Here is a 23,666-nt window from a genome sequence, read left to right as displayed (position 1 = left end):
CTAATTTTTAATTCAAAATAGCCACACATGGGGCACTTGGGTGGCTCAGTCAGTTAAACATCTGACTCTTGTTTTCAGCTCAGATCATGATCTCACAGTCGTAGGATCAAGTCCCACAGCTGGCTCAGTGCTGACCATGGAGCCTGCTTAGGATCCTCTCTGCCTCTCTCTCTGCCCTTCTCCCCACATGCATGCTCGCTTGCTCTCTCTCTCTCTCTCTCTCAAAATAAACAAATATTTAAAAAATGAAAAAAGAATATAGCCATATATGCTAATGATTACCATATTGGAGAGCTTGGTACTGGAACATCTTTATTATTACTCATAAATTATTTTGTGAAGTTAAACCTTGGGAAATTCCTCTTGAGAAAAATTTTACATTTACATTTTGTATAACTGGTACTGAGTTGAAAGGAATTTTTTAGGCAGAATCTTTAGATTTCTCGTGAGGAGATACTTTTCCTGAGTTATGCACCCTTTGATAGAGGGGCTAAAACACAGAGTTAAAAGACCAACACTCCTTTTCTGGCATTCCTAACAGAATCTTCTCTGGTGTTTCCCAGATACCAGAAACTGTCATGAAAGTTATTTAAATAAATGAGAGATTCTACTTTTCTTCCAGTGAAGACTTGACTCACGATATTGGCAATTAGATAATATCTTTTTTTTTTTTTAAATTTTGGTCATTGTGTTCACTGACTGTGGCAGAGAAAATTTTAGCTAGTCCTTCGTAGGTTCCTTCCAAAATGAGTTTTGAGGTGATTTACAGGCATACTTAAATACCACAATTTAAGATGAATAAATAAAGAATTGGAACAAGGGAAAATATGGCTGGCTCACATCTGTTTTCTGTCATGGTTAAAGATAGAGTCTCCACTAGTGACTTGGGCTAATGTTTCTAAATCAGTGTTTCCCGAGTGATGCTCCCATTGCCCTGACTCATACCCCCATTCTCACCTCATTCCTGTCTGCGGTCAGTTAAGAACAGGATGTGGGCCAACAGCCACCATCCTATGTGGCTTAGTGCTGGCCACTTGCCTTGTGGATCAGGCCTTGCTTTAACATTTGAATTGACCTGCCAAGGGCAAGTCACTTTAGGCCAATGAGTACCTTCATCCTGAGGGAGAAAGTGCTGGGTCAGCTTTCCAAAACCTAGTAGGTAAATCAGCAATCTAAACAGGGGGGAAGTGAAGGCAGTAAAGGAACAATTGTGAGCAAGTCACACTAAATTCAGATTATATTTCAAAATAAGTTTCTAGTTTTATCATTCAGTTGGGAACAATATTTAAACAAAGATCAAAACTGAATGGGAGATGGGATCACTGTGTTTAAGGAAGCATAGTAAACATCCAGTTTTCTAGCCAGAAAGTTGAAAAATCATCACAGCATTGTAATATCCAACCAACAACCTTGAGCATTTGAGAGGCAGTAACACAGGGAATACAACAAACACATGTTTATTTTTCTGATTTGCTAAGTAGTTGTTAAAGAATGCAAACTTGAGGGCTTTTGAAACATATTTGATATGATATGCATGTCCTTCTGGGCTCTTTCTCAAATATAGGGCAGTGCCAGTGTGTTCCCATGGTAGATAAGTATCTGTGATAAATACTGAATATTCCCTTATCATAGCCTTGACAAGGAATGTGTTGACTTTTTTTTGAGGAGTAATAAAAACTTCAAGATTTCTCTTTTTAATGCATTACATCTAGCTGCAAAGGAGCTGGCTTGCCTTATATGCAAAACTGACTTTGTAGAATGTTGTTATTGTTTGTTTTTGTGGTTTTAATTTATAAGCTGTTTGCATAGTACTTTGAAAATTGTTAAGGTCACGTGGATTCACAACAAATGCCATTTCTTACCTGTGTGACTTTAGGTAAGATATTTTGCTTCCTGGAGCTTTGGCTTTTGAGTTTATAAATTCAGTATTGTAATAGATACATGGCACAATTGGTGTACATTTTAGGCTTTCTTCATTTTATATTTTTAAGTTTTTATTTAAATGCCAGTTAACATAAAGTGTAATGCTAGTTTCAGGTGTACCATTTAGTGATTCAACACCTGGTGCTCATCACAAGGGTTTCCTTAATCCCCATCACCTGTTTAATTCATCTCCCCCACCTACCTCCCTTCTGGTAAACATCAATTTGTTGTTGGGCATTTTAAATTTTTTAATGTTTTTTTTTTTTTTTCCTGAGACAGAGAGAGAGACAGCGGGAGCAGGGGAGGGTCAGAAAGAGAGGGAGATACAGAATCTGAAGCAGGCTCCAGGCTCTGAGCTGTCAGCACAGAGCCCGACGCGAGGCGTGAACCCACGAACTGTGAGATCATGACCTGAGCCGAAGTTGGATGCTTAACCGACTGGGCCACACAGGCGCCCCTATTCTTGGGGATCTTAAAGGAATTAAGGGATAGTCAACCTAGTCCATTCAATTACTCAATAGATTTATAAAATGTAGCTATATTCTTTACACCCACTCCCATCCACCCTGGCTGGTGGATTTCACTAATACAGCACTCCATGGCCAGGGTTTTGTGTCACATCAAGTTTTACCTTTTTGCCCCAATCCAACATGTATTTTCTACTTCCTGTTAGTGGGATCAGATCTTAGTTTTTTGCTACTGTCATATAGACCCCAGAATTCCTAGTGCACCTTTCTTTCCCTTCTGCAATGGATGTGGATGGTGTTTCATGGGTATGAAAGTAGTTGCTTCACAAGTAACTGTTTAAGACTTGGTATTATATAAAATGCTCTTGATGTTTCCCTGTTAGGTATGAGTATTCTGAGTGGTTTAGTAGTTTAATCATAGGTCACTATTGAAACATATATTTACTATAAGTATATATATAATCATTTGTATATTTAATACATAAATTAATATGCATATATTTAATAAAGGTATATAATTTAATTTCTATATATACATTGTGTGTGTGTCTGTGTGTGTGTGTGTAACAATGATGGTTAAGGAAAAGGATACTAATGAAATTGTTTATCTCATCAGGAAATCAGTTCTGAAGCATACACTAGTTTGAATATTTAACAGCATCAGCCCTTGCTTATTTTGAACTTTGGTTTTATCATTTGGAGAAATGAAAGATTAACTAGTAGGTTAAGCTGTCAGGCAGAACATCTGTGACTGATAAACCCTCAATGGATTAAATGCAGAAGTTCAAGGTTAAAGTGTTATATTGCATAAAGAACACAGAGCACTCTGAAGGAATATTTCAAAATATTGATTTACAAAGTATCCTCTTCGTGAAGACTTTCTTTCTGCAGGGGTCAAAATAAACAAAGGGAACAATATGAACATGCTTTAAAAATTATCTTCAGTGACTGCTTTCCCAGAGCCCAGTTTGTTTCTGGGAGAACCTGAAAAGCTCCTTTGCAATTTATTAGATTCATTAAAACATATAAGCCTCACTCAGTGAGTGCCCATTGGCCAGGCATTGTGCTAGGCACTGTATATATGTTGCCTCTAATATGGTAAGCTTCAAGTAACAGCCAGTGGCTTAGAATTCCTACTTATCTGTCTGTATTATTAAAACAGCCATTTCCAAATTTATATTTTAATTTGATTTTCAAAAATGCAAACATTTGAGGTGACCATGTATTACTCTGCCACATAATCTGTATTAAAAAATATTCTATGAACCAATAGGTTACTCTAGTATTTTTTTCAAATTCGCAGGTTTGCACTTTTGTAAATATATAGCTGTCTTATGAATAGACCAAAGTAATAGTTAATGTTTGCTCTATAGTTCAATTTGAAATTCTCAATATAAACTTGCAGACATAAACATAAAAAAGGGACAGAGAAATTTTGTGAGCTTTAATGATTACCTTATTTACATAATACCTTAATGTCTAACATGCTATATACTCCATGAATTTTTTTTTGATTTGTTGATTTTAATGATATATTAGAAATTTGGTATATTAAGAGATATTAACTGTTCTGAAATCAGAATAATTTGTTAAATTTAATTTGTTAAACCTGTCTATTTAAAATTTCTGAGGCTCTGAAATATGTGGTACTAGATATATATACACAGACTTTCAAATAAAAAAGGCATGAACTTCTATTTTTTTAGTCTCTACTCATGAAGGCTTCAAAATGATTTCTTCAAATTAAGAGTACCAATATTTCCAGAAGTGTGACATTGCAAGGAATGAAGTGACACTCTTGGTAAACAATAACTTTTTTTAATTATTTATTTATTTATTTATTTATTTTTATTTATTTAGAGAGCACACTCAAGAGTGAGAGGGAGGGGCAGAGAGAGAAACACGGAAAGAGAAAAATCCCAAGTGGATTTTTTCAGCATTGGGCTTGAACCCATGAACTTTGAGATCATGACCTGAGCTGAAACCAAGAGTCAGACAGTTAACCAACTGAGCCACCTCATGGCCCCACAAAGCTACTCTTTTTAATGTATAAAAATGACTATAAAATCATTAGGTATTTTAATGCTTATTATTAAGATAATTGTATAATAAGGAAAATAACAACAAACATATTTGTCTCCTAAATGCAATAGTTTCTATTAAAAAATGAGGAAATTGCCATCTTCTCAAGGAGAATATTTTCATCTGCTTTACAAATGAAATACGTTTTATTTGCTAATTTTGATTTTGCGCTATTTGCAAATAATATACTTGCTGCTGAGCCTGTACAGATTGGTAAGAGGAAATATTTCAGGACTTAACCAGATTTGAAAAGTAGAAATTTTAGTCACAGATAATTTTTAAGAGGTAGCTTCAGTTCTGTCCTCCACATCAACACTATAGATTTAGAGGCAAGAATCTATTTTAGAATAAAGCAATCCAACATTTCACTTAGACTCACACATATTTACACCCTGCTGTCCAAGTTCTTCTAAAAGTGGACTCTGAGACTTCACTGGGAAACATCTTCTGTGAGGAGTGAAGCATGCAGGATTGGGTAGTGAAAAGTTGAACTGTGATGCAGTCACAACAGAGGACTGCTTCTATCCTAGATCTTATGAGGAGGTCTAGAGCTGAAATCCGAGCTTCAGGGTTGTCTGGCCTTGAGGCAAAAGGGAGAGAAGCCCAGACACCTGCTTTAATCATTATACCCTGGAGGAGTTTGAGCTGTGGTGAGGCAGCACCCAGCAAGCTCAAGGCAATTTATGTAAAGGATCTCAGGTGTGAGTCCTCAGGTACCAACGCTACCAGGTCTCGCTGGGGAAGGGGGTGTGGAAGCACTCCCCAGCTTCCACTGCACCTGTATTTGCATAGCCAGTAGCCGCAAGTGTGTAGTGACTTGTCCTCTGCTTTCCAACCATCTTCTTGATTTATTTCTTAAAACAGGTAGGAAGAGATGGCCTCAACTAGTTTGCCTAAGTTACCCAAATTTTAGGACTCTTGCTTGACACTTTGTATCTCCTACAAAGGAAAAGCCAGTGGCAACATGGAGAGTATGTCTCGAATGGTTCCTGTAAGTGTAAATGAAATACGTGTCTTGGAGGAAGAGAGGTGGGAATTAATTTTACCAAGCAGTCAACCAACTTATGTGCCTCTAATTGTGCTGGATAAAATAAATGAATAACCCTGAACTATCTCTTTAACCTTTTTGGGTATCCAGAACTCGAGGGGAACTTATAATGAAATAATTACAAAATATGTTCCTGCTGAATTGCATGCTTGTGATTAAAAGAGTTGAATGTTTCGATGGAAGCTACATTAACAGCTAAAGCGTTTTCCAACTTATTTTTTCTCTATGGTGTCATGTTAGCCCTTAACCTAATTTCTGATATTTTAGGCTCAAACAAAGTGGTAGGTGTAAATGAACACCTTTTGCAGAGCATGATGTGTGACACAGATAAAAATAATATAAACTTACTTATTAAAGCTCACTACTATTTGTGGACTTGTTAAACCCTATCACTGATACCCACGAAGACATACTTTATTTTGAGTTTTCTCAAGAGTTGCTGACCAAAAACATATTTTGGTTTTTTAACTGTTCATCAGAAGAGAAATAATTAGCATTACTACACTCAGAACAGACCTATCACCAGTTTTATGGATGCTCTCTCTAAGAAAGTTGAGACACCCACGCTCAGTATACTAACAGGTGGACAATAAAACAAGTTTATGGTGTGCTCTGGTGAAAGTAGACTTGTTATATTTTTGCTTTAATCTGTGTTTGTTTTAACATCCGCCCTCTCTTTTCTGACTCGTACTACTTTTTATTTTAATTGGTTTGCTGATTTAAACTTACTGTTGTTGGCCTTGCCCTTAAGCAATATTTTAAGAGGGAAGTGAAAAGAGTGGGGAAAATACTGGTTTTGTTCATTTGGCTCCAGCTGATTTTATACCTGGAAACAGGAAAGTTAATGGTTTTTTCTGAATGGTTAATTAAATCTTGTACTGATGGCTTCTGTTGTAGATCTTAAGTCACCCACCTTGTTAGTAGACCCATTGGTCTAGTAGGATTAGATTTGCCATCAGGGAATAATTTTTGGAATGTTTACCTTGTGTTCAGATAACTGCTTAAGGACAGGATGATGCTCAGTGTGCAGCTGACCAGAGAGTTGATTATGAGTTTTTAAAAACTTTTTTCTATTGTATATTTATTTTTTAGAGAGAGAGAGAGAGCATGAGCAGGGTGGGACAGAGAGACGGAGACACAGAATCCAAAGCAGGTTCCAGGCTCTGAGCTGTCAGCACAGAGCCTGATGCAGGGCTCCAACTAATGAACAGTGAGATCATGACCTGAGCTGAAGTTGGACCTTAACTGATTGAGCCACCCAGGCGCCCCGATTGTGAGATTTTTAAAGGTTTTTCCTATGGGTCTCACTCTACTTTGTTTTGAAAACAAAATGGCAGGCAAGAAAGTGGCACAGACATGGGTCTCTCCTGTCTCCTCTGACTCTTAGAGTTCTTTTCCATGAGAAAGGAAAACTCCCACTGTATTTTGTTTTCCTAATGCTTCTTGGATTTTCACCAGCAGGTTTTTACAGTCTGTTGCTTGCCTCTCAGATTAGAAGAATGCTGGCATATTTTAACGGTTTCCTAGGATTCAAACAGCCTTTAATTAACAGCAAATTGATGTTTTGGAATGTTACCAAAATATGGGAGACTGAACACTGGGATGGGCTTCTTTCCTTCCAGCTTCTGAGTGCACTGAGTCCTGTAATGGGGAGTGGGGGAGAAGAGTGAGGGGTGCTCCTTTGCAAATAGCTGATCGCCTACTGGTATGCAAAGGGTGTCTTTGTTGGCATGATATTCCCACTGCTTGCTCATTGGTGGCCTTCTAAATTCCACCTACTCATGACTGGAAAGGAGGCAGGTAGTCCTTGAATGCTCAGAGCTACGGGGTGCTGAACAGTTCAGGGACTGCTTGGTTTGTAGCTGGGTTCGCTTGTTTTAATCTTCCAGTTGCCGGGACAGTATGGTATGGCTGCCTGTCTTTGTGGTTAAGTTTCTTTTCCATGCCAAGTTCATGTCATCTTGCTGCCAGAATTTGGGATGTGCTGGAAAAGAGCATTTTTGTAAAATAATCGCTTAGCATTGATGCGTATTCAGAGCAGAAGTTAGTTTTCAAAGAGGGATGGGAGTGCAATGGAGAAGTTTTCCTTCTGAACCAAGGGATCTCAGTGAAAGGTTTGTTGCTGATCCAACCCAGAGCTTTACTCAGGAAAGGAAGGATAGACTGGGGAGCATGAAATGTTCGAAATGGTAACTGTTACTTATACAACCATATATTCTGTCTGAGGAGGGAAAGGGACAAGCTCAGCAGCTCCTTCCACCTAATGGCAGATCTGCTCATTGGCCAGTTTCCAGTTGAGGTTACTGCACTCCATGTCTTGTATTTTCCAGTGACCCACAAAGCTGGCCTCTCGGGCTCAAAGGGCACCTCAGTGTTTTTTGTTTTTTTGTTTTTTAACATGCACAATGTCCCTGATTGCTCCCTTTGCTCTCCTCCCTGCAGGTGGTACATGCCAGAGCCCTGCTCTCCCAGCCCTGGTCCGTCCACCAGCCCCTCCTCTGCAACCTTCGCTGGACATCAAACCCTTTCTTCCCTTTCCTCTTGACACTGCAGCCGCAGTCAACCTCTTCCCCAATTTTAATGCGGTAAGTCCCAAGGTCACATTCGCATATGTCACCACCGTGGTAAGTGCCTGGGGTATACGTTTTTGTTGGTGGTGGTTTTCTTTACTGAGAGGGTTATTTTATTTTTTCGAACTAATGCTCATATAAAATGTTGTGTTACATCTCAAAGGGGAGTCTGCTGCAGCATCGTTTCAGTACAATATTTGAGGCTATAGGCTTCCTTTTTATAGCTGAGCTTTTGGGATTTGTTATGAGCAAGAAATTCATTTGGCCACAAGGTTGTAACCTCGGTGCAGAACGGAAAGGGGAGAAGTTGACCCAATAGCAATAAGACTAGTCCTGATTTGCCAGGGGCGAGTCAGTCACTACCTCTGTTTTACTGTATCATTTGTTCTGAGGATTGTCTGAGAGCCGCAAGGTAGCTGGCTGTCTGGTTATGTAAGGTATCCAGAACCAGGCTCCTTCAAGGGAAAATGAAAAGAGATTTAATCTGATTGGATGGGTCTTGAGTTCATGTCTCCCCTTTAGTGCCTTTCTCGGTAATACTAACAATTCCATTATTTTGTTGGACGATATCTAAATTAAAACTTAATGAATTTGTTGTAGAGAACATTATAATTCAAGTAGATGTCTAAAAACGTAAATATGTTCCTTTTGTCTGGATCCTGAACTTTAATTTTCAAATCTGTTGCTGCTTTTCTGATTTAATAAAGAGGACCCTGATAATCACAATAGTGATACGCTCCATTTGCAGAGCACTTTCTTCTTCCTTAGCTTCAAACAATTCAGAGTTTGAGTTTTTTTTTTTTGGGGGGGGGGTTTGTGTGTGTGTGTGTGTGTTTTCCTTCCTGCCTTGTCACAGTGGCTCAGTTAAATCTTTCTTAAATTGCTTTGTTTTTTGGACTTTGTCAATGGCCTTCTCAACATAAGCTCAATCACTTACTTCTGTTTTCACTCTTAGCATGTCTTTGTAAGTTGACAGATTTCTCATATTCGCCATCATCTCTTTCTGTACAAGCTGGGAGTATTCTTATGATGAAAATAGAAATAAGGGTTGAAAAGGTTAGAAACAAGAAAAGTGACTTTTTCCTCCCTAATGTCATCTGATTCGGTTTTCAGCAGTTTGTCATACGCAGGTTTGAGCTTATCAATGACAATGACAGGATGTGTCAACACAGCCATTGCAAAGAGGATTAAGATGGGAGGTCAGTGAATGCCCAGTGATCTAAATAATACAGATTTCTTGTTGTCACATCCTGTTTCCATGACGGAGTTTAAAAATCTTCCCACAATTAGATCATTCTCTTTCAAGAGACAGAAGTGGGTCTTATTTTCTTTAATAATACTTCATCACGGTGACTTTGGACGTGCCGGTGAGATGGTACGCTTAAATGCTAGACCTCGCTAAAGGGCAGGGGACAATCAAAATAATCACTTTGCTCTTTTTAGAGGTGAGGGCATCTTGTTTTGAAATTGATGGAGCACAAACGGAGCTGCATAAAGATCACATTTCCAAAGTAGAGGTGTCTCATCCTAGGCGTTTCAAAAGAAGACCAGAGAAAAAAAATTGCTCAGCATCAAGTTCTCTGATTTTTTAAGTGACCGCACAGAAGTCCCCTGGGTTCCCTTTCTCTGCTCCTCTATTAAGTGGCTTCCTGGCAGTCTTGCTTCCCAGACACCCGGAGACGATCCATCAAGGTGCTTTACCTGGCCTCTGAGACCACTTGGCATCCTCTTGGTTCGGCCTCATGTCAGCATTAGAGCAGTTGAAGTGAAGTTCCTGGAAGGCTGTAAAAAGCTGGGCTTTAAACTTTTGATCTGTCAGTTGAGAAACATTAAAAGCAAAATGATTAATTTGATTGATGATGAGTATGGCTTGTCATAAAAAAAAAAAAAGATGAGTGATATGCTCAGCTGTCAGACACTCAGCAGTCTCTTTATCCTCTTTGCTACTGTTTCCTCCTCTTTAAAATAAAGGGATGGACCTAATAATCTCTTCCTTTGGGGATTATTTCATTCAAATATTTGAGTTTTTGTGGGCAAAAGAAGCATTGTGTAATGGTCAAACTGGACTCTAACCAGATTGACTACATTCAGATTTCAAAGTTGCTACTTAACCATCAATATGACCTTGGGTAAGTGATAAAACCTCATGTATGTCAGCATCTTCATCTGTAAAATGGGACTAAAAATCAACCTACTTCTTAGGCATGTGGTAATACTTAATGTGTTAAATCATGTAGAACACCACTCTACACACAGCAAACACTTGTTTGAGTGATAGGTCTGATGTCATACATAGCCTGTAAACTCCTCTTGTTTTGAATGCGGCAGTTCATCGACTGACTGCAAAAGTTTGACTTGATTCTTCTTCCTCTGTGATGAATTTTGACTTATGTTTGTGTTTGCTCCATTTAAATAAGGAGACCCTCTGTTACTGCACATCTTAAGTTACTTCCTTTCAGTACCAGTCAAGCTGCAGCCAACCAAGGACTAAGCCACTCCTTGCTTCATACTGAGGGGAGTGGTTGCAAAGCCATAATCAGGTGGCTTTGGACTCAGAGTTAGAGTACAGAGCAGTTCTCTAGGTAATAGCCTGACTTCTTAATTTTGTAGCAGGTGTGAATCTCAATCCATGAATTCAGGGTGTATGAAGCATATTTTTTTTACTGTGATAAATTGATTCTATTCCTGATTCAAAAGCCCATTTTATGATGAAGGGAAATGCGGTTTAATTCTGTTTCAGGATATGCTAAGGTTCTGGAATCTAACACACTATCCATCCAGCTCTTGGTGGGAATCTACCTTTGTTCACTAAGCTATTTATCCACATAGGCTTTCATAGATGGTCAGCACCTGGTTAGCAGGGTTATTTAGGCCCCCACCTTCCAACTTTGGAAACACAAACTTTACATGGCTGTTGGTGGTCCCTTCTGCCTAGATGGGCCAAATTACTATTATCTCTTTGCCAAGAAAATGATGAACCATCTGCCACCCAGCAACCTTCCCACATCTGACCTTTTCAAAACAAGTTCATTACAATCATAGACTGACTGCCTCTTATGTTCCTCCACTTAGGATGGAATTATCTGTGGAACTATCTGTGTGTGGAATTATCTGTCTTTTGGGAGTAGGGTGGGGCAGAATGGGGAAGGAAAAAATATATGAAATAAAATCATGAAAACATAAATGGATATCTCTGATTATTATCCTTCCACAAGAGCATGAGCCACTGGGTTTGGATATGAGCCAAGAAGAATAATGAAACATCTGTAAAACTATGCACAGTTAGAAAGGAAAGGAAAACAGGTGTAGAATTTGAGCTTGGATATGGATGTAAAAGAGGCCATTGGATAAAACCATTAGGATCCCTTGGTCTACTCAAAGCCAACTTTTGAAGAATAGCAACAGAAACTGTTGTCTTGACCTAGGGATGTTGTATCATGGATGTTTCAGTAGCTTTGAGACAGGTGCCCCTCAATCTCTTAAGACACTGGAGTCTGAGTGCTTAGGACCATTCTGACCCCAGTGATCATATTCTGCATCAGCATTTCTTGAAAGGAACCAATCCCAGAAGTAGGTAGGTGATGTTTAGGAAAAGAAATATTAGAAAATGGTATGAGCTTGGTCCATTCTATCAACTGCTATTTATTAAGCATCTGGTGTGGCAGGAATAGTGATGAAAAGAATTATGTTATGACCCCTGCCATGAAATAATTCAACTTATAAAGGATGTTGAACAAGTAAATATTTGTAAGAGGTGTATAGAGTGGAATGGTGGGGTGGGGACAGGAGTGGAAGGAAGGCTGTATGGTTGGCTTAATGAGGGTTTGGTGAGAAAAATAGAAACTATTCTAGGCATGCAAACAGGAAGGGACTTAATATAAGGATTTAGATGGTAACAAAGCCTTTGTAGGTGTTGGGCAGTTAAAAAAAGGTCAGAGAAGACTGTTGTTGGCTCTCAATTTTTCTGCTTCCTTTCATAGAATCAGGAAGTTGCAGAAATACAAGATGCCCAGTAATCCCAGTTTCTTTCATCCAAATGCCATGAAACACCTCTGTTTAGTGATATCATGGCTGAATACTGCTGGCAGAGACCCGTGGGAATGTTAACCTGTAGGCTTCCAATCCTTGTGATATAAGGGAGAGCACAGAGGGAAGAAGGCATTGCTGAGTCGCCAGCAGACCTGACATGATGGCAGAACAGAAAGGTTTATGCATAATCAGAAAACCTGAGCATGTCTGCAATCATGGGCAAGAGGCTAAATTCTCTGGAGTCTCAATGTCCTATTCTGTAAAGTGAGAATGACTAAATTTCTCTTAGGTTTGTGTAACTTGGGATGTTATTTAGAATGGGAGCTGATCATTTAAAAATGCCCATACTCCTTGATATTTTTCTCCTTGAGTCTCATAGTTGCTCTTTTTCCATTTCTCTAACATATTTTTTCAATAGTTATGACAATAATGAACCTTCAAAATGTTGTTTAAAATGAATAGCGTTGAGGAGATGTGTTCCTGAGGACTGACTCTGAGCCTAGTCCTGTGCCCCCTTCCATGGCTGTGATTTTTTCTTCTCAGCATAAAGATTAAATGAGTAAACTGACATAACGCACCTGCATGTACCAGATTCTCAGTAAATGCTGAGGTCTTCCAAGGGATGCACGAAAAAGAATAAGGTCACATAGGATGTCAGAAGGCAGAAAGATAGGCAAATAAAGAAGAATAACTATTTTGCTTTCAGTTAGCTTGGGCTAATATTCTTTTTTGTTGTCGTTGTTGTTGTTTATTTATTTTCAGTAATCTGTACACCCAGTGCGGGGCTCAAACTCATGACCCCGAGATCGAGAGCTTCATGCTCTTCCTCCTGAGCCAGCCAGGCACTCCATATTATTTAACATTCAAAAAATGTAAATTAGTATAGAAGGGTTGGTTCTGTGTTACTCGTCTGTATGCTATGATTTCATTATGGGAGAGGGAGCCAAGCAGGAAGGAGGAGTGAGGTAAAGAGAGATCAAATCGTACGATCCAACTCTGCTTTAATTCTTCCTATTTCTCAAAAACAACTACCCTTGACACTTGAGTGTGATGTTAGCTGGAGTTCAGAAAAGTTATCAGTTGCCAGGAGGGGGACAGGAAAGTGAAATTGTTGTGACTTATAGCAGCATTTTTCATACTTTACAGTGCATGTGAATCACTGAGGGAAGCATGTTAAAAAGCAGGTTCTGATTTAGTAGTTCAAGGTTGGGACCTCATATTTTGAACATATGTGAGTAGGGGGAGGGGAAGCCAGGGGAATGATTAAATACACTGGACAATTCTTATACTCCTGGAGTGTATGTCTTCATTCATTCAACAAAGACTGAGGACCAGTCATGTACTAGGCCCTTCGGATTCAGCGGTAAAACTAACTAGCTAAATTTCTGTCGTTGTGGAACTTAACTTTCTGGTGTTTGTGTGAAGGGTACTAGGATGTTAGGGAAGTTTGAAGTATTGGAGGAAGAAGAATTAATTAATGTCTTATGCAATGATTTGCTTATTGGACTTTTACTTTGCACTGGCTATTATGTCTGACATTGTAGCAGACAGTACAAATGCAAAAATAAGAAGTAGGAAGAGAAGGAGAAAGAAGAAAGAGGAGAGGGAGAGAAGAAAGGAAGAAGAGGAAGCAGAGGGAGTGAAGGGCGAGGCGCAAGAGGAGGAAAGGTCCTTGTGTCTGTGCTATTGACATAAGTTGATTAGTCACTTCTTAAAACATTCTTCTGTCCGTCCCCGACTGGTAAACATTTAGATGTTAAAATACTACATTAGACAGTAAGGTTTACACAAGCAGTAACCCTATCTGTACAGTTTGCTTCACTTGTTGAAAAACTGAGGTGGAGTACTTAAGTCATTCTATAAAGGATTCTGTAATTAAATCCTTAAATAAAGTCCTTTGAATGCAAATGCTTCCTGAATTCAAGGGAAAGTGAAGTCACTTGGAGGTGGCCAAAGAAAGCTATATGGTAAAGGTTAAGGTTTAATTTGGGAACTGAGATCAGTTCTGTATTTATCTTGTTTGGTAAAGTAATCCTAGTACAGAGCCTGGAACATTGCAAAGGCTTAACACACAGTTCTGGAATTGTGGTTGGATGCCTGGATAGATAGGTAGGTAGATAGATAAATGACAAGGAAAATGCATGATGATAGATAATAGAAGAGATATAGCCATTATAGTTTGTATCATAAGAAACAACTGATAGAAATGTCTCAAATTTAAAAAAATCTGCTTACTCACTGGTTTCATACATTAGATTATTTCCACTTAACCAAAGTTATTAATTTAAGGGATTATTAGGAAACATTAGCAAGCATAGCATCAAACCATCCCCTTAATTTACATCCATAATTTTATGTTGGCTCATGTGTTTATTTACTCTGTTTGTATGAAAGAACAGTGATGTTAAAATCACAGTGGTTGTTTATAGAAGGGCCTCTAAAACCAGTCTTTTATAATATTCCTCAACTATTTCATATGACTCCAAAGAGGATTTTTACCATGAAATATTGGTGAGGCACTTTTTGACTCTAAAAGCACAGCATTATGCATGTATAACACATATTCTACACTTGGGGCTTAAATTTGCATTTATAATATCATAATAGGTGAATGCCAAAAATACAGAACCCTAAAGAAGAAATGTCAGATTCAGGTTTTTGTTATCTTTAGATCTTCATTCCCTCCATCTTTAAAATGGAAACAATACCATGTGCATTGTTGGCACACTTGGTCTACTTTCCCTTCAAAAGTTATTCTTTACTATCACTTTCCTCTGTGGCTCTGTATTTTGTAACTGTTCCGTTACAGAGATGCCTCCCATCACTGAGCAAGTGTAGGAGTTAGAGAAACAATAGTTAACCACACTTGTGTTTGTTTTTTGGAGATATTAATTAAATCCAGTTTATATGTTAGTAACTGCTCTTACTAAATGTTTACAGTTGCTGCTGTCCCTAAAAGAGGTAGGCAGCCAGCTGGAAATGATGAGTAGAAAAAAATAAGACTGTCTTTCTTAGTCACAACTGGTAGAGGGTGTGGGAGTTTTTCAGGTGGATAATGCCATAGTAAACATAGTATCGATGCTAAGTTTTTTGTCCTTTGAAGACAGAGGTAGCAGACTGGTAACTAGTTCTGTGCATTATGTGTGTCATGTTTGTATAGCAGAAGCCTCCTAAGAAACATCTGCTTATGAGATCTTCTTTCATTTTATGTTTTCACACTGAAATATAGAAGCTGTTTTGCCAAACCCCCTAGCTTCCTATGAAGTCAAAAGCTGTAAAAGTCAAGCTACTTATAAAGACTCCGAAACACAAAATGGCTTAAGTATAGACCATCTCAGCTTGAAAATAAAAGGCTAATAACACAAATACACAATACACAGATTTTTTTCCTCTCTTAATCCTTGCTTAATCTTTGAACAGGTAAGACATTCTTCTATGATTCAAAATGTAAAAGAACAACAAAAAGTTTCCCTGACTGTTCCTCACTTGGCACTCAGTTCTCCTCTCCTAAGTGATAATCAGGGTGGTCAATGACTTTTAGATCTATTTTTCCAGACATAAACGTATGTATAAATATGTTTCTTTCATTAAAGATGTGGCTTAATATACATCATATGCTTATTTTCCTTCATCAGTCAATCTAATCATAATGAGCTGAAATTTTGCTCTTGCAAAGAACATGTATGATCTGTTTCCTAGTCTGAATTTCTTACTAACTGATTTTGCGTGAAGAGCAGGACCCAGATAAGAGCCTGTCTAAGCTCTGAGTTTTTGGGATCCAGCAGCTCCTTTGGAGATCTCTGCTCCACACTTGATACAGATATTTCACAAATGAAATAAGCGTTTTAGAGTTAATTTGTTTCTACTCCAACTCACTTGGTTTACAGAGAAACTGAGAGATTTCTTTCTAGTTTCTTGGATAGTAAGGAGCAGAAATAAGGAAGAAACCTGAGACTCATCACTTCTGTTTCATGAGGATGCTGATCACTAAATCATGTTATGGTTTGAATTGGGTCCTCCCCCCAAATTCATAATACATAGTACTTTTGAATGTGATCATATTTGGAAATAGGGTCATTGAAGACGGTGTTGAAGATGTAATTAGTCAAGACAAGATCATTAGATTGTTAGAGTGAGCCCTAACCCACTATAACTGGTATTCTTGTAAGGGGAAATTTGGACACAGAAATACAGGTGCAGAGACACAGGGAGAACTCAACAGGCCAAGGAGACAGGTCTAGATCAGATTCTTCCCTCACAGCTGAACATTGACACTTTGATTTTGGACTTCTGGCTTCCAGAACTGCTAGGTAATACATTTCTATTTCTTAAGCCACCTAGTTTGTGGTATTTTGACATGGTGGCCCTAACAATAAAAGATTTTTAGAGCCATCTGATTTACCACCCTCACTTGCCAGATTCTTTACTACAGTGTTTCTGACAACTTACAGTCTAGCTTTTTACTTGACTCTCTGCAGTGGTAGTAAGTCAGTCTTCTTCTGGGGGAGAGAGAGTCCCTACACCATAGGTCATCTACACTGTAGGGAAGTTTTCTTTTAGAAGCCAGTTCAGGGTCCCTGGAACTCATGCACAAAATACTGTGGGGTTTATTTTTATTTTTATTTCTAGGAGAGAGAGAGAGAGAGAGAGAGACAGTGTGAGCAGGGGAGGGTCAGAGAGAGAGGGAGTCACAGACTGAAACAGGCTCCAGGCTCTGAGCTGGCAGTCAGCACAGAGCCCGACGCGGGGCTCGAACCCATGAACCGCGAGATCATGACCTAAGCGAAAGTTGACCGACTAAGCCACCCAGTCACCCCTCTGTGGGGTTTTTTTTTTTTAATAGAAAATATGTATTGATCATGAACTGAGTGATAAGGGCTCTTAAGGAAGGCAATTTTACATTCACCTTTTAAAAAATCAAATTTTGTTTTTTTAAAATGTTTTTTATTTATTTTTGAGAGAGAGAGAGAGACGGTGTGAACGGGAGGGTCAGAGAAAGAGGGAGACACAGAATCTGAAGATAGGCTCCAGGCTCTGAGTTGTCAGCACAGTGCCTGACGTGGGGCTCAAATCCATGAACCGTGAGATCATGACCTGAGCCAAAGCCGGATGCTCAACCGACTGAGCCACCCAGGCGCCCCTAAGAAATCTAATTTTGTAAGAGTCTTGAATGTTACAGCTATTACCTGAATAACATAGGTAAGGAAACTTCTAGGTAAGAGACAAAATAATTTACCCCAAATCACACAAATAGTGACCAAATCATGGCCAGGCTTAGGTTCAGTGATCCAAGTCCAGGGCGGTTTAATCTGTAACAAAGCTAACTAATCTCTTGCCTGAAAGCAGTTGTAGTTTCTTTAATCAGCTACCAGAATGTTGGTTTATATTAGTTTATAAATTAAGTAATCTGTAATTCCTTAGAAGATGTAATTCCAAGATATGTGTAGATATGGAAGCTATTCCTTACATAATAATCTGGCCATGATTGGACAAGTATGCAAAAGAGCATTTAGAGCAAAATGGAGGCTTCACATTGTGTCACTCTCCCAAACATTTATGTTGTAGATGGGCAATCGTTGTTGGGGGGATAAATAACTTTAAATGGCAATAATTTTTAAAAATCCATCCCTCCTCCATCAATAATTTAGCTTCTTAAGACTCAAGACCCGTGTGCACACATAAGGAGAAAAAAATACTAACAATCTCAAATAGATTTGAGTTCTACGTGTAGCACTTTACCTACTGTGAAACCCTGAGTCCAGATTTTCTCGTCTGTAGAACTAGAAGAATCATGTTGACCTCATACGGGGGTGTAAAGGTGTTTAAAATGGAAAATAATATAGAAATAGTAGCCATTAAGGAAGTCTGTTGAATCAGAGATTCTGGTTTTGGGACACTAATGAGCATTATTTACAATTTCCACAAAGCAGTTCCTTTGCCCCTTAAATGTTGAAAATCACTGTATTCTACCCTGTGGCCAAAATTGGTGGAAAAATCCATTTTTACAGTTTATTACAGGCACAGGAATAGTATTTTCAGACTGTCTTTTGAGAAAGTTGTCTCTCATACGTCCCCCCTCAACACAAGTGTAAACAGGAACATGAATGCTGTTTCTCATTACTCTTAGTCAAAGGAATGAGAACTTTTTGCCAGCCAATCAATTGTTTCATGACTCAGTGCTTCTCAAATCATGGTTCTCAGACCCATACTGGTCCAAAAACTGTTTACTGGTCCATGAGAAGTACAGAAATTGAGAGTTAGCAATATTTAAAAGTTCTATAGAAGCTTAGAGGAATGTTACATTTGTTGAAGCCAATAGAGAATTATGACTTATATTTTGTATGGTTTTTTCCTGGTAATTCATTTTATTATATCTTATAAGAGTTTTGGCCTATGATTGATGTGCGGAAAAGCTGGTCCTTCAGCAGAGAGAATTGAGAAACATTGTTCCACTCTTATTTAAGGATTTGAGTTTCATCTATACCTAGAAAGTGATGGGGACTTTGAAGCTGTTATTTAGATAACTCAAACGATGGATAGTTGAGAAAGTCACAAATACGATTTTTACCCAAATTCCATTCGTGCTATCCAATTTCCCTTATCCTGGTGAGGTGTAGCAATGGTAAATGACTCTCCCCGAAACTCATAAATCAAGACAGTAGTAGAGCCAAATGTAAGATAATTTGCATTTTGCCTTTCTCTGAAGCTTAACCCCTTATGGAACATTTCGTCTTGGGCAAATATGAAAAAGGCAAAGTTACTATTTAATTCTTGAGCTTCCTTTCATGGACCTTGCTGAGGGATTTTAAGGAACTAAAGGTAAAAAGGAAAAAAAAAATAGAAAAAGAAAGAGAAGAGAAATTTGAAGTGACTATATATGAAGATAAGAAACCAAGTTTATTACTTTCATGTCTAATTCCAAATTATTTTTTAAAAACTAGAAACTACGATAAGTGATAGTCTAGTAGTACAGTAGGTTGGGGATATTTTCAAAGCGGTTTTTCAAAGTGAATCACATATACACACAAAAACAATACACACACAAAAACCAATGAATTTGACCAAAACATCCTTGTGCTCTTTAGAACATCTATGCATTCCTTACTGTTTTAGCACTTCTGTGACTTTTGTCACCTGCTACATTGAAAAGCAACAGTCCCTGCTTTCCTAGGAACTTGTGATAGGAAGAATATCAAAGAGAGGTAATCAGCACTTTCTGGCAATTTGTATTATACAGAATCTATATAATCACATAGATTGTGCTTATGTACAGTGGTCTCTGGGAAGACTGGCCTTTTTGCCCCCAGATAACTTTACTTGTTTTTGTGTGTGTGTGTGTTTGTGTGTGTGTATGTGTGTGTGTGTGTGTGTGTGTGTTTTAGCTAAAAAGAAAAAAATCTGAAAATACTAATTTGATTTTGAGATTTAATTTAATTAGCTCTTAGATAATTTATCTGATTCTATTGGTATACTCTGGTTTTGAGTCCTAGTTCAGAATGAGGACAGAGAAATAAAATAGGATGGTTTTGAGCTTAGAGTTTGTTTGGTTTTAATTCTGCTTATCTAAAATCATAGTAAGACATTTAGAATTTTGAAGAAAGGAAAAATATATATACACACACGTATATAGATATTTATGTTTATGCATATATACATACAACCAATACAACTATCAATAGGAAAATGGATGTAAATTGAGGTCTGTTTAACAAATGTATCTTTTTTTAATGTTTATTTATTTTGAGAGACAGAGAGAATGCCAGTAAGCAAAGGGGTGAGGGAGTGAGAGGGGAGCGGCGTAGCGAGAGGAAGGCAGAGAATCCCAAGCAGACCCATGCTGTCAGCCTAGAGCTTGACATGGGGCTCAAACTCACAAACTGAATTCATGACTTGAGCTGAAATCAAGAGTCGGACACATAACCGACTGAGCCAGCCAGGCTCCCTTTAACAAATGTATCTTAAGAGATGTTTGAAATGAAAGAATTGTTTTTATATAGAAATATCATAAAAACAAAAGGCCAGATAGGGAGGAAACACAATGTGCATAATGTATACAGAACTATAGAATATATGTGTTATGTGCATATTTTTAAATTGCATGGCGATGAAAGAGAGAAAGATTGATATTGATTTATAGCATATTGACATCATGAAGTGGAAAAATGTATATCAAATCTTTCTTTGCAGAGTTCGAAGGAGTGAGAAGGAGGCATTAGGACTGATGAGGGGAACAAAGGAGACTTTAGTTTATCTGTAATGTTAAAGCCTGTTGTTTACAAAAATAAATGTAACAAAGACAAAGAGTTGTTAATATTTAGCTCTTCATTCTAGGTGATCTGTACATGGTTATTTATAATATTCTATATACTTTATGTTAAAAAAAACTGTTCAAATTCTTTAAGTTGCAGATGTCTTTGGGAAAATATTTAATTGCAACTTATACTACCTATATTAGTTCAGAGTCCAGCTGATCTTAATAATTAGATATGCCTGCATCAGACACAAGTCTCTTACTTCCTGATCAACATGTTCCCAACTCTGAGACTTCTATATCACACTTAAGATTAGGCTGCTCAAAGGCTCCTAGTAGAACTATTTATATTAATATCCAAGTAGAAAGGTTAACACGTTGCTTCTTGTATCTTTCTACTATTTAGATGAGTTAGTACAGTCAATCAGAAAATGTGTTGACCAAGCTTGACAACTTATTCCTACAATTCTATTCAAATTTACTTATTAAAGGCATTAGCATTTAAAACATGGATATAAATTGAAGGTCAAAGAGTTTAGGAAAATTTTGGAGGCTTGCTATTAATATCAGTTGTAATGTAATTTGATTGTGATGGTGCTCTGGCTTACGTCAGGTCATGGTATAAAAGGGATGGTATTTTAGAGTCTTGGGCAAATTAATCACCATTCAAACACTGCCCTCTGATTATTTCTCAGAAGTGGTCAACTTTATTTACAATTCCTTAGTACGCCCAGCAATTTTAAAATGTCAAGTTGATACCTAATTTTTTGTTGAAAGGTCTGTATTTTTCAAGGAATGGCTGTAGTTTTTAGATAATCACTGGGTTCTGAGTTTTAGGAAAATTTTCATTTTAGGTGTAAGGCTCATTGAACCCACTAAAACATATCTGTCAAACACTTTTGAATGAGACTAAAAAGTCCAATTTAATTTAAAGTTGATTAACTGGACTTGTCTATACATTCAGTTTACTATATAAATACCATGATTCTAAATAGCTGTAGTAATAACTTGTAGGCACCTCTCCCCATCACCCTCAACCCTTAAAAATCCAGACTGTTGTGCTTACTGATCCAAACAAAACCTTAGAACCATTTCTTCCACACAATAGAATTTAGTGATCACAGATATGCTATGTGGTACACCTGATGAATCTATTCAATTTTAGCTGAATGAAAATAACATAAGCTCGAATATAAATGAGACAATATTTTATACACCCTTAGCTGCAGAATTTGTCTTCCCTTTTTTTACTTTATAAAGAAATTTAAATTGTCAAGATAATTGTAAGAGCCTGAAAATATTTCATCAAAAATAAAAATGGAAATTATTAACATACTTCTACAAAGGAAAACAAACCCACATCAACAAAATCAATAAACTTGGAGCCAATTGACTATTTAACTTCAAGTTTTCATGGTGTCTTCTACTGCATGTAAAGCCTGTATACTCTCAGAAACTGTCCATAAGTCCACATGAGGAGCAGACACTCCTTGCCTTGTGCTACACTAGTTAATTTCTTTTTCTTTTAAGCTTATTTTGAGAGAGAGAGAGAGAGCACACAAATGCGAGAGGGGCAGAAAGAGAGGGAGAGAGAGAATCCCAGGCAGGCTCCACCCTCTGAACACAGAGCCTGATGCAGGGCTCAGACTCACAAATAGAGAGATCATGACCAGAGTGGAAATCAACAGTTGGATGTTAACCAATGGAGCCCCCAGGTACCCCTACGCTAGTTAATTTCCAACTTCATTGAAAAGCTTTTAGAATCTGTGAGAAATGAACATGTGAACTTTTAAACATCACTGCATGTTGTTCTCAGAATTCTTTTGAAAGCAAGATACGTAATATATGGTATCTTAAATAGCTTATCATTTGCAGGTACCTGCAAGCTGTTTGAAGGATTTTTAAAAATTCATGCTTTAAAAACTTCCATGCCTAACAAAGAAAAATAAACAAATGTAGCCACTTCTTTCTTATCTGTGTATTGCGCTGTCCTGATTTTAACTGTTTAAAAAGACCGTTACAGTAGTTGGCAGGGAGAGGGGCGTTAGCTTTATTCTCAAGAGAGCCGAGGTAACCTAAAAGAACATCCTGAAAAAAATAATCACCACAGGAGTGAAGAAAACTGTTCCAGGTTGAATTCTGGCTCCCAAAGTCATTCCTAAGATTTAAAGTTGACCAAAGATGAAATTTGTTTATATTTAATATACAGTTCCAGGTTTGGGGGGATGTTGATTACATATGCAATTCCTCATATTCTGCATTTATTTTGTTTCCTTTCTCACACTTAAAGTTTTTGAAATATCAGGACCCAGGTTGCTTCTGTTCTCATCAGATCTTTTGATCTTCTTGCCAACTTTAATGGTCAACTATAAATATGGTAATTAGTTCTACAATTACTATCTAATTCCATATGTAGTACATAGGCCTTCTTCAGTAGAAGCTGCTTTCTTTATATGGCTGGTTGGCGGCCATTATTTTTAACGGGTGTTGGCAAGTTGTATTTTTGAGTAGCTAAAGTGGAAGAATAAATGGCTTTAGATTTCTCCCATGTCCTGAGGATATCTGTATTAGTTTTTTCTTTTTCTTACTTTTTAAGAATGACATAAACAAAAATCTTATGGATGTGAGATGCTCTAAAAACCACTTATTATAAGAAAAACCCATATTTTATCTATACCCTTTTTAAAAATTGTCTTTCTGTGGAGCATTGATGTTTAAGGACCTGCCTTAAGGAACTATGCTACTAAAATCATTAATGCATGTTTGACAACTGTGAACTTTGTTCTTGTAAATTTTGGCGCTAGATAATGTGAACATTAAATAGGAATTAACTTTGGGAAATACAAGAAACCTATGTAAATAGATAAATGTTGTGTATCAGCTTGATTGCTAGCAGACAATATTGAATCACAAGGTATATGAACTAGTAGGAAATGAATATAAACTGAAATTTTTGATAATAGATATTGTTATTAAATTGAACTGAAAGATATTTAGGACATAAGGATTCCAGTTGTTAATTTATATTTTACGATACAAACTATTCACATTATTGCCACAAAATGGGCATTATGTTCTCACTGGAATGAACACATTTCCTGGTGCTTTTCAAGAGCATGGTAATTTCCTTGTTCTCTGCTACCTTGTACTCTTTCATTAATTCAGTAAATACTCTGTTGCTGTCAGGTTTCTAGTATGGGAGATACAACAATGACCAAGACCCAGTTCTTTGTGTCAAGGAATTAGTCTTAATTCAGGGAACTGGAATAACTGTTCTTTTAATTCAAGAATCAGTA

The 23,666-nt window shown here is 37.6% G+C and overlaps 1 protein-coding gene across 1 annotated transcript in view; it reads left to right on the top strand.

Annotated features, from left to right (window-relative positions):
• ZNF385D (zinc finger protein 385D) overlaps positions 1–23,666 on the top strand; it is a 290,957-nt gene that overhangs the window by 70,294 nt on the left and 196,997 nt on the right. Inside the window, exon 2 of the mRNA XM_039220875.1 lies at positions 7,963–8,105. Coding sequence (XP_039076806.1) covers positions 7,963–8,105 — 143 coding nt within the window. The remainder of the gene's footprint in view (positions 1–7,962; positions 8,106–23,666) is intronic.

This window comes from Hyaena hyaena, unplaced genomic scaffold, assembly GCF_003009895.1.
Source record: "Hyaena hyaena isolate Hyena2069 unplaced genomic scaffold, ASM300989v1 scaffold_920, whole genome shotgun sequence".
Classification (NCBI taxonomy): Eukaryota; Metazoa; Chordata; class Mammalia; order Carnivora; family Hyaenidae; genus Hyaena; species Hyaena hyaena.
Note: the sequence above shows the minus strand (reverse complement) of the source record. Positions and strands in the feature narration are given on the sequence as shown.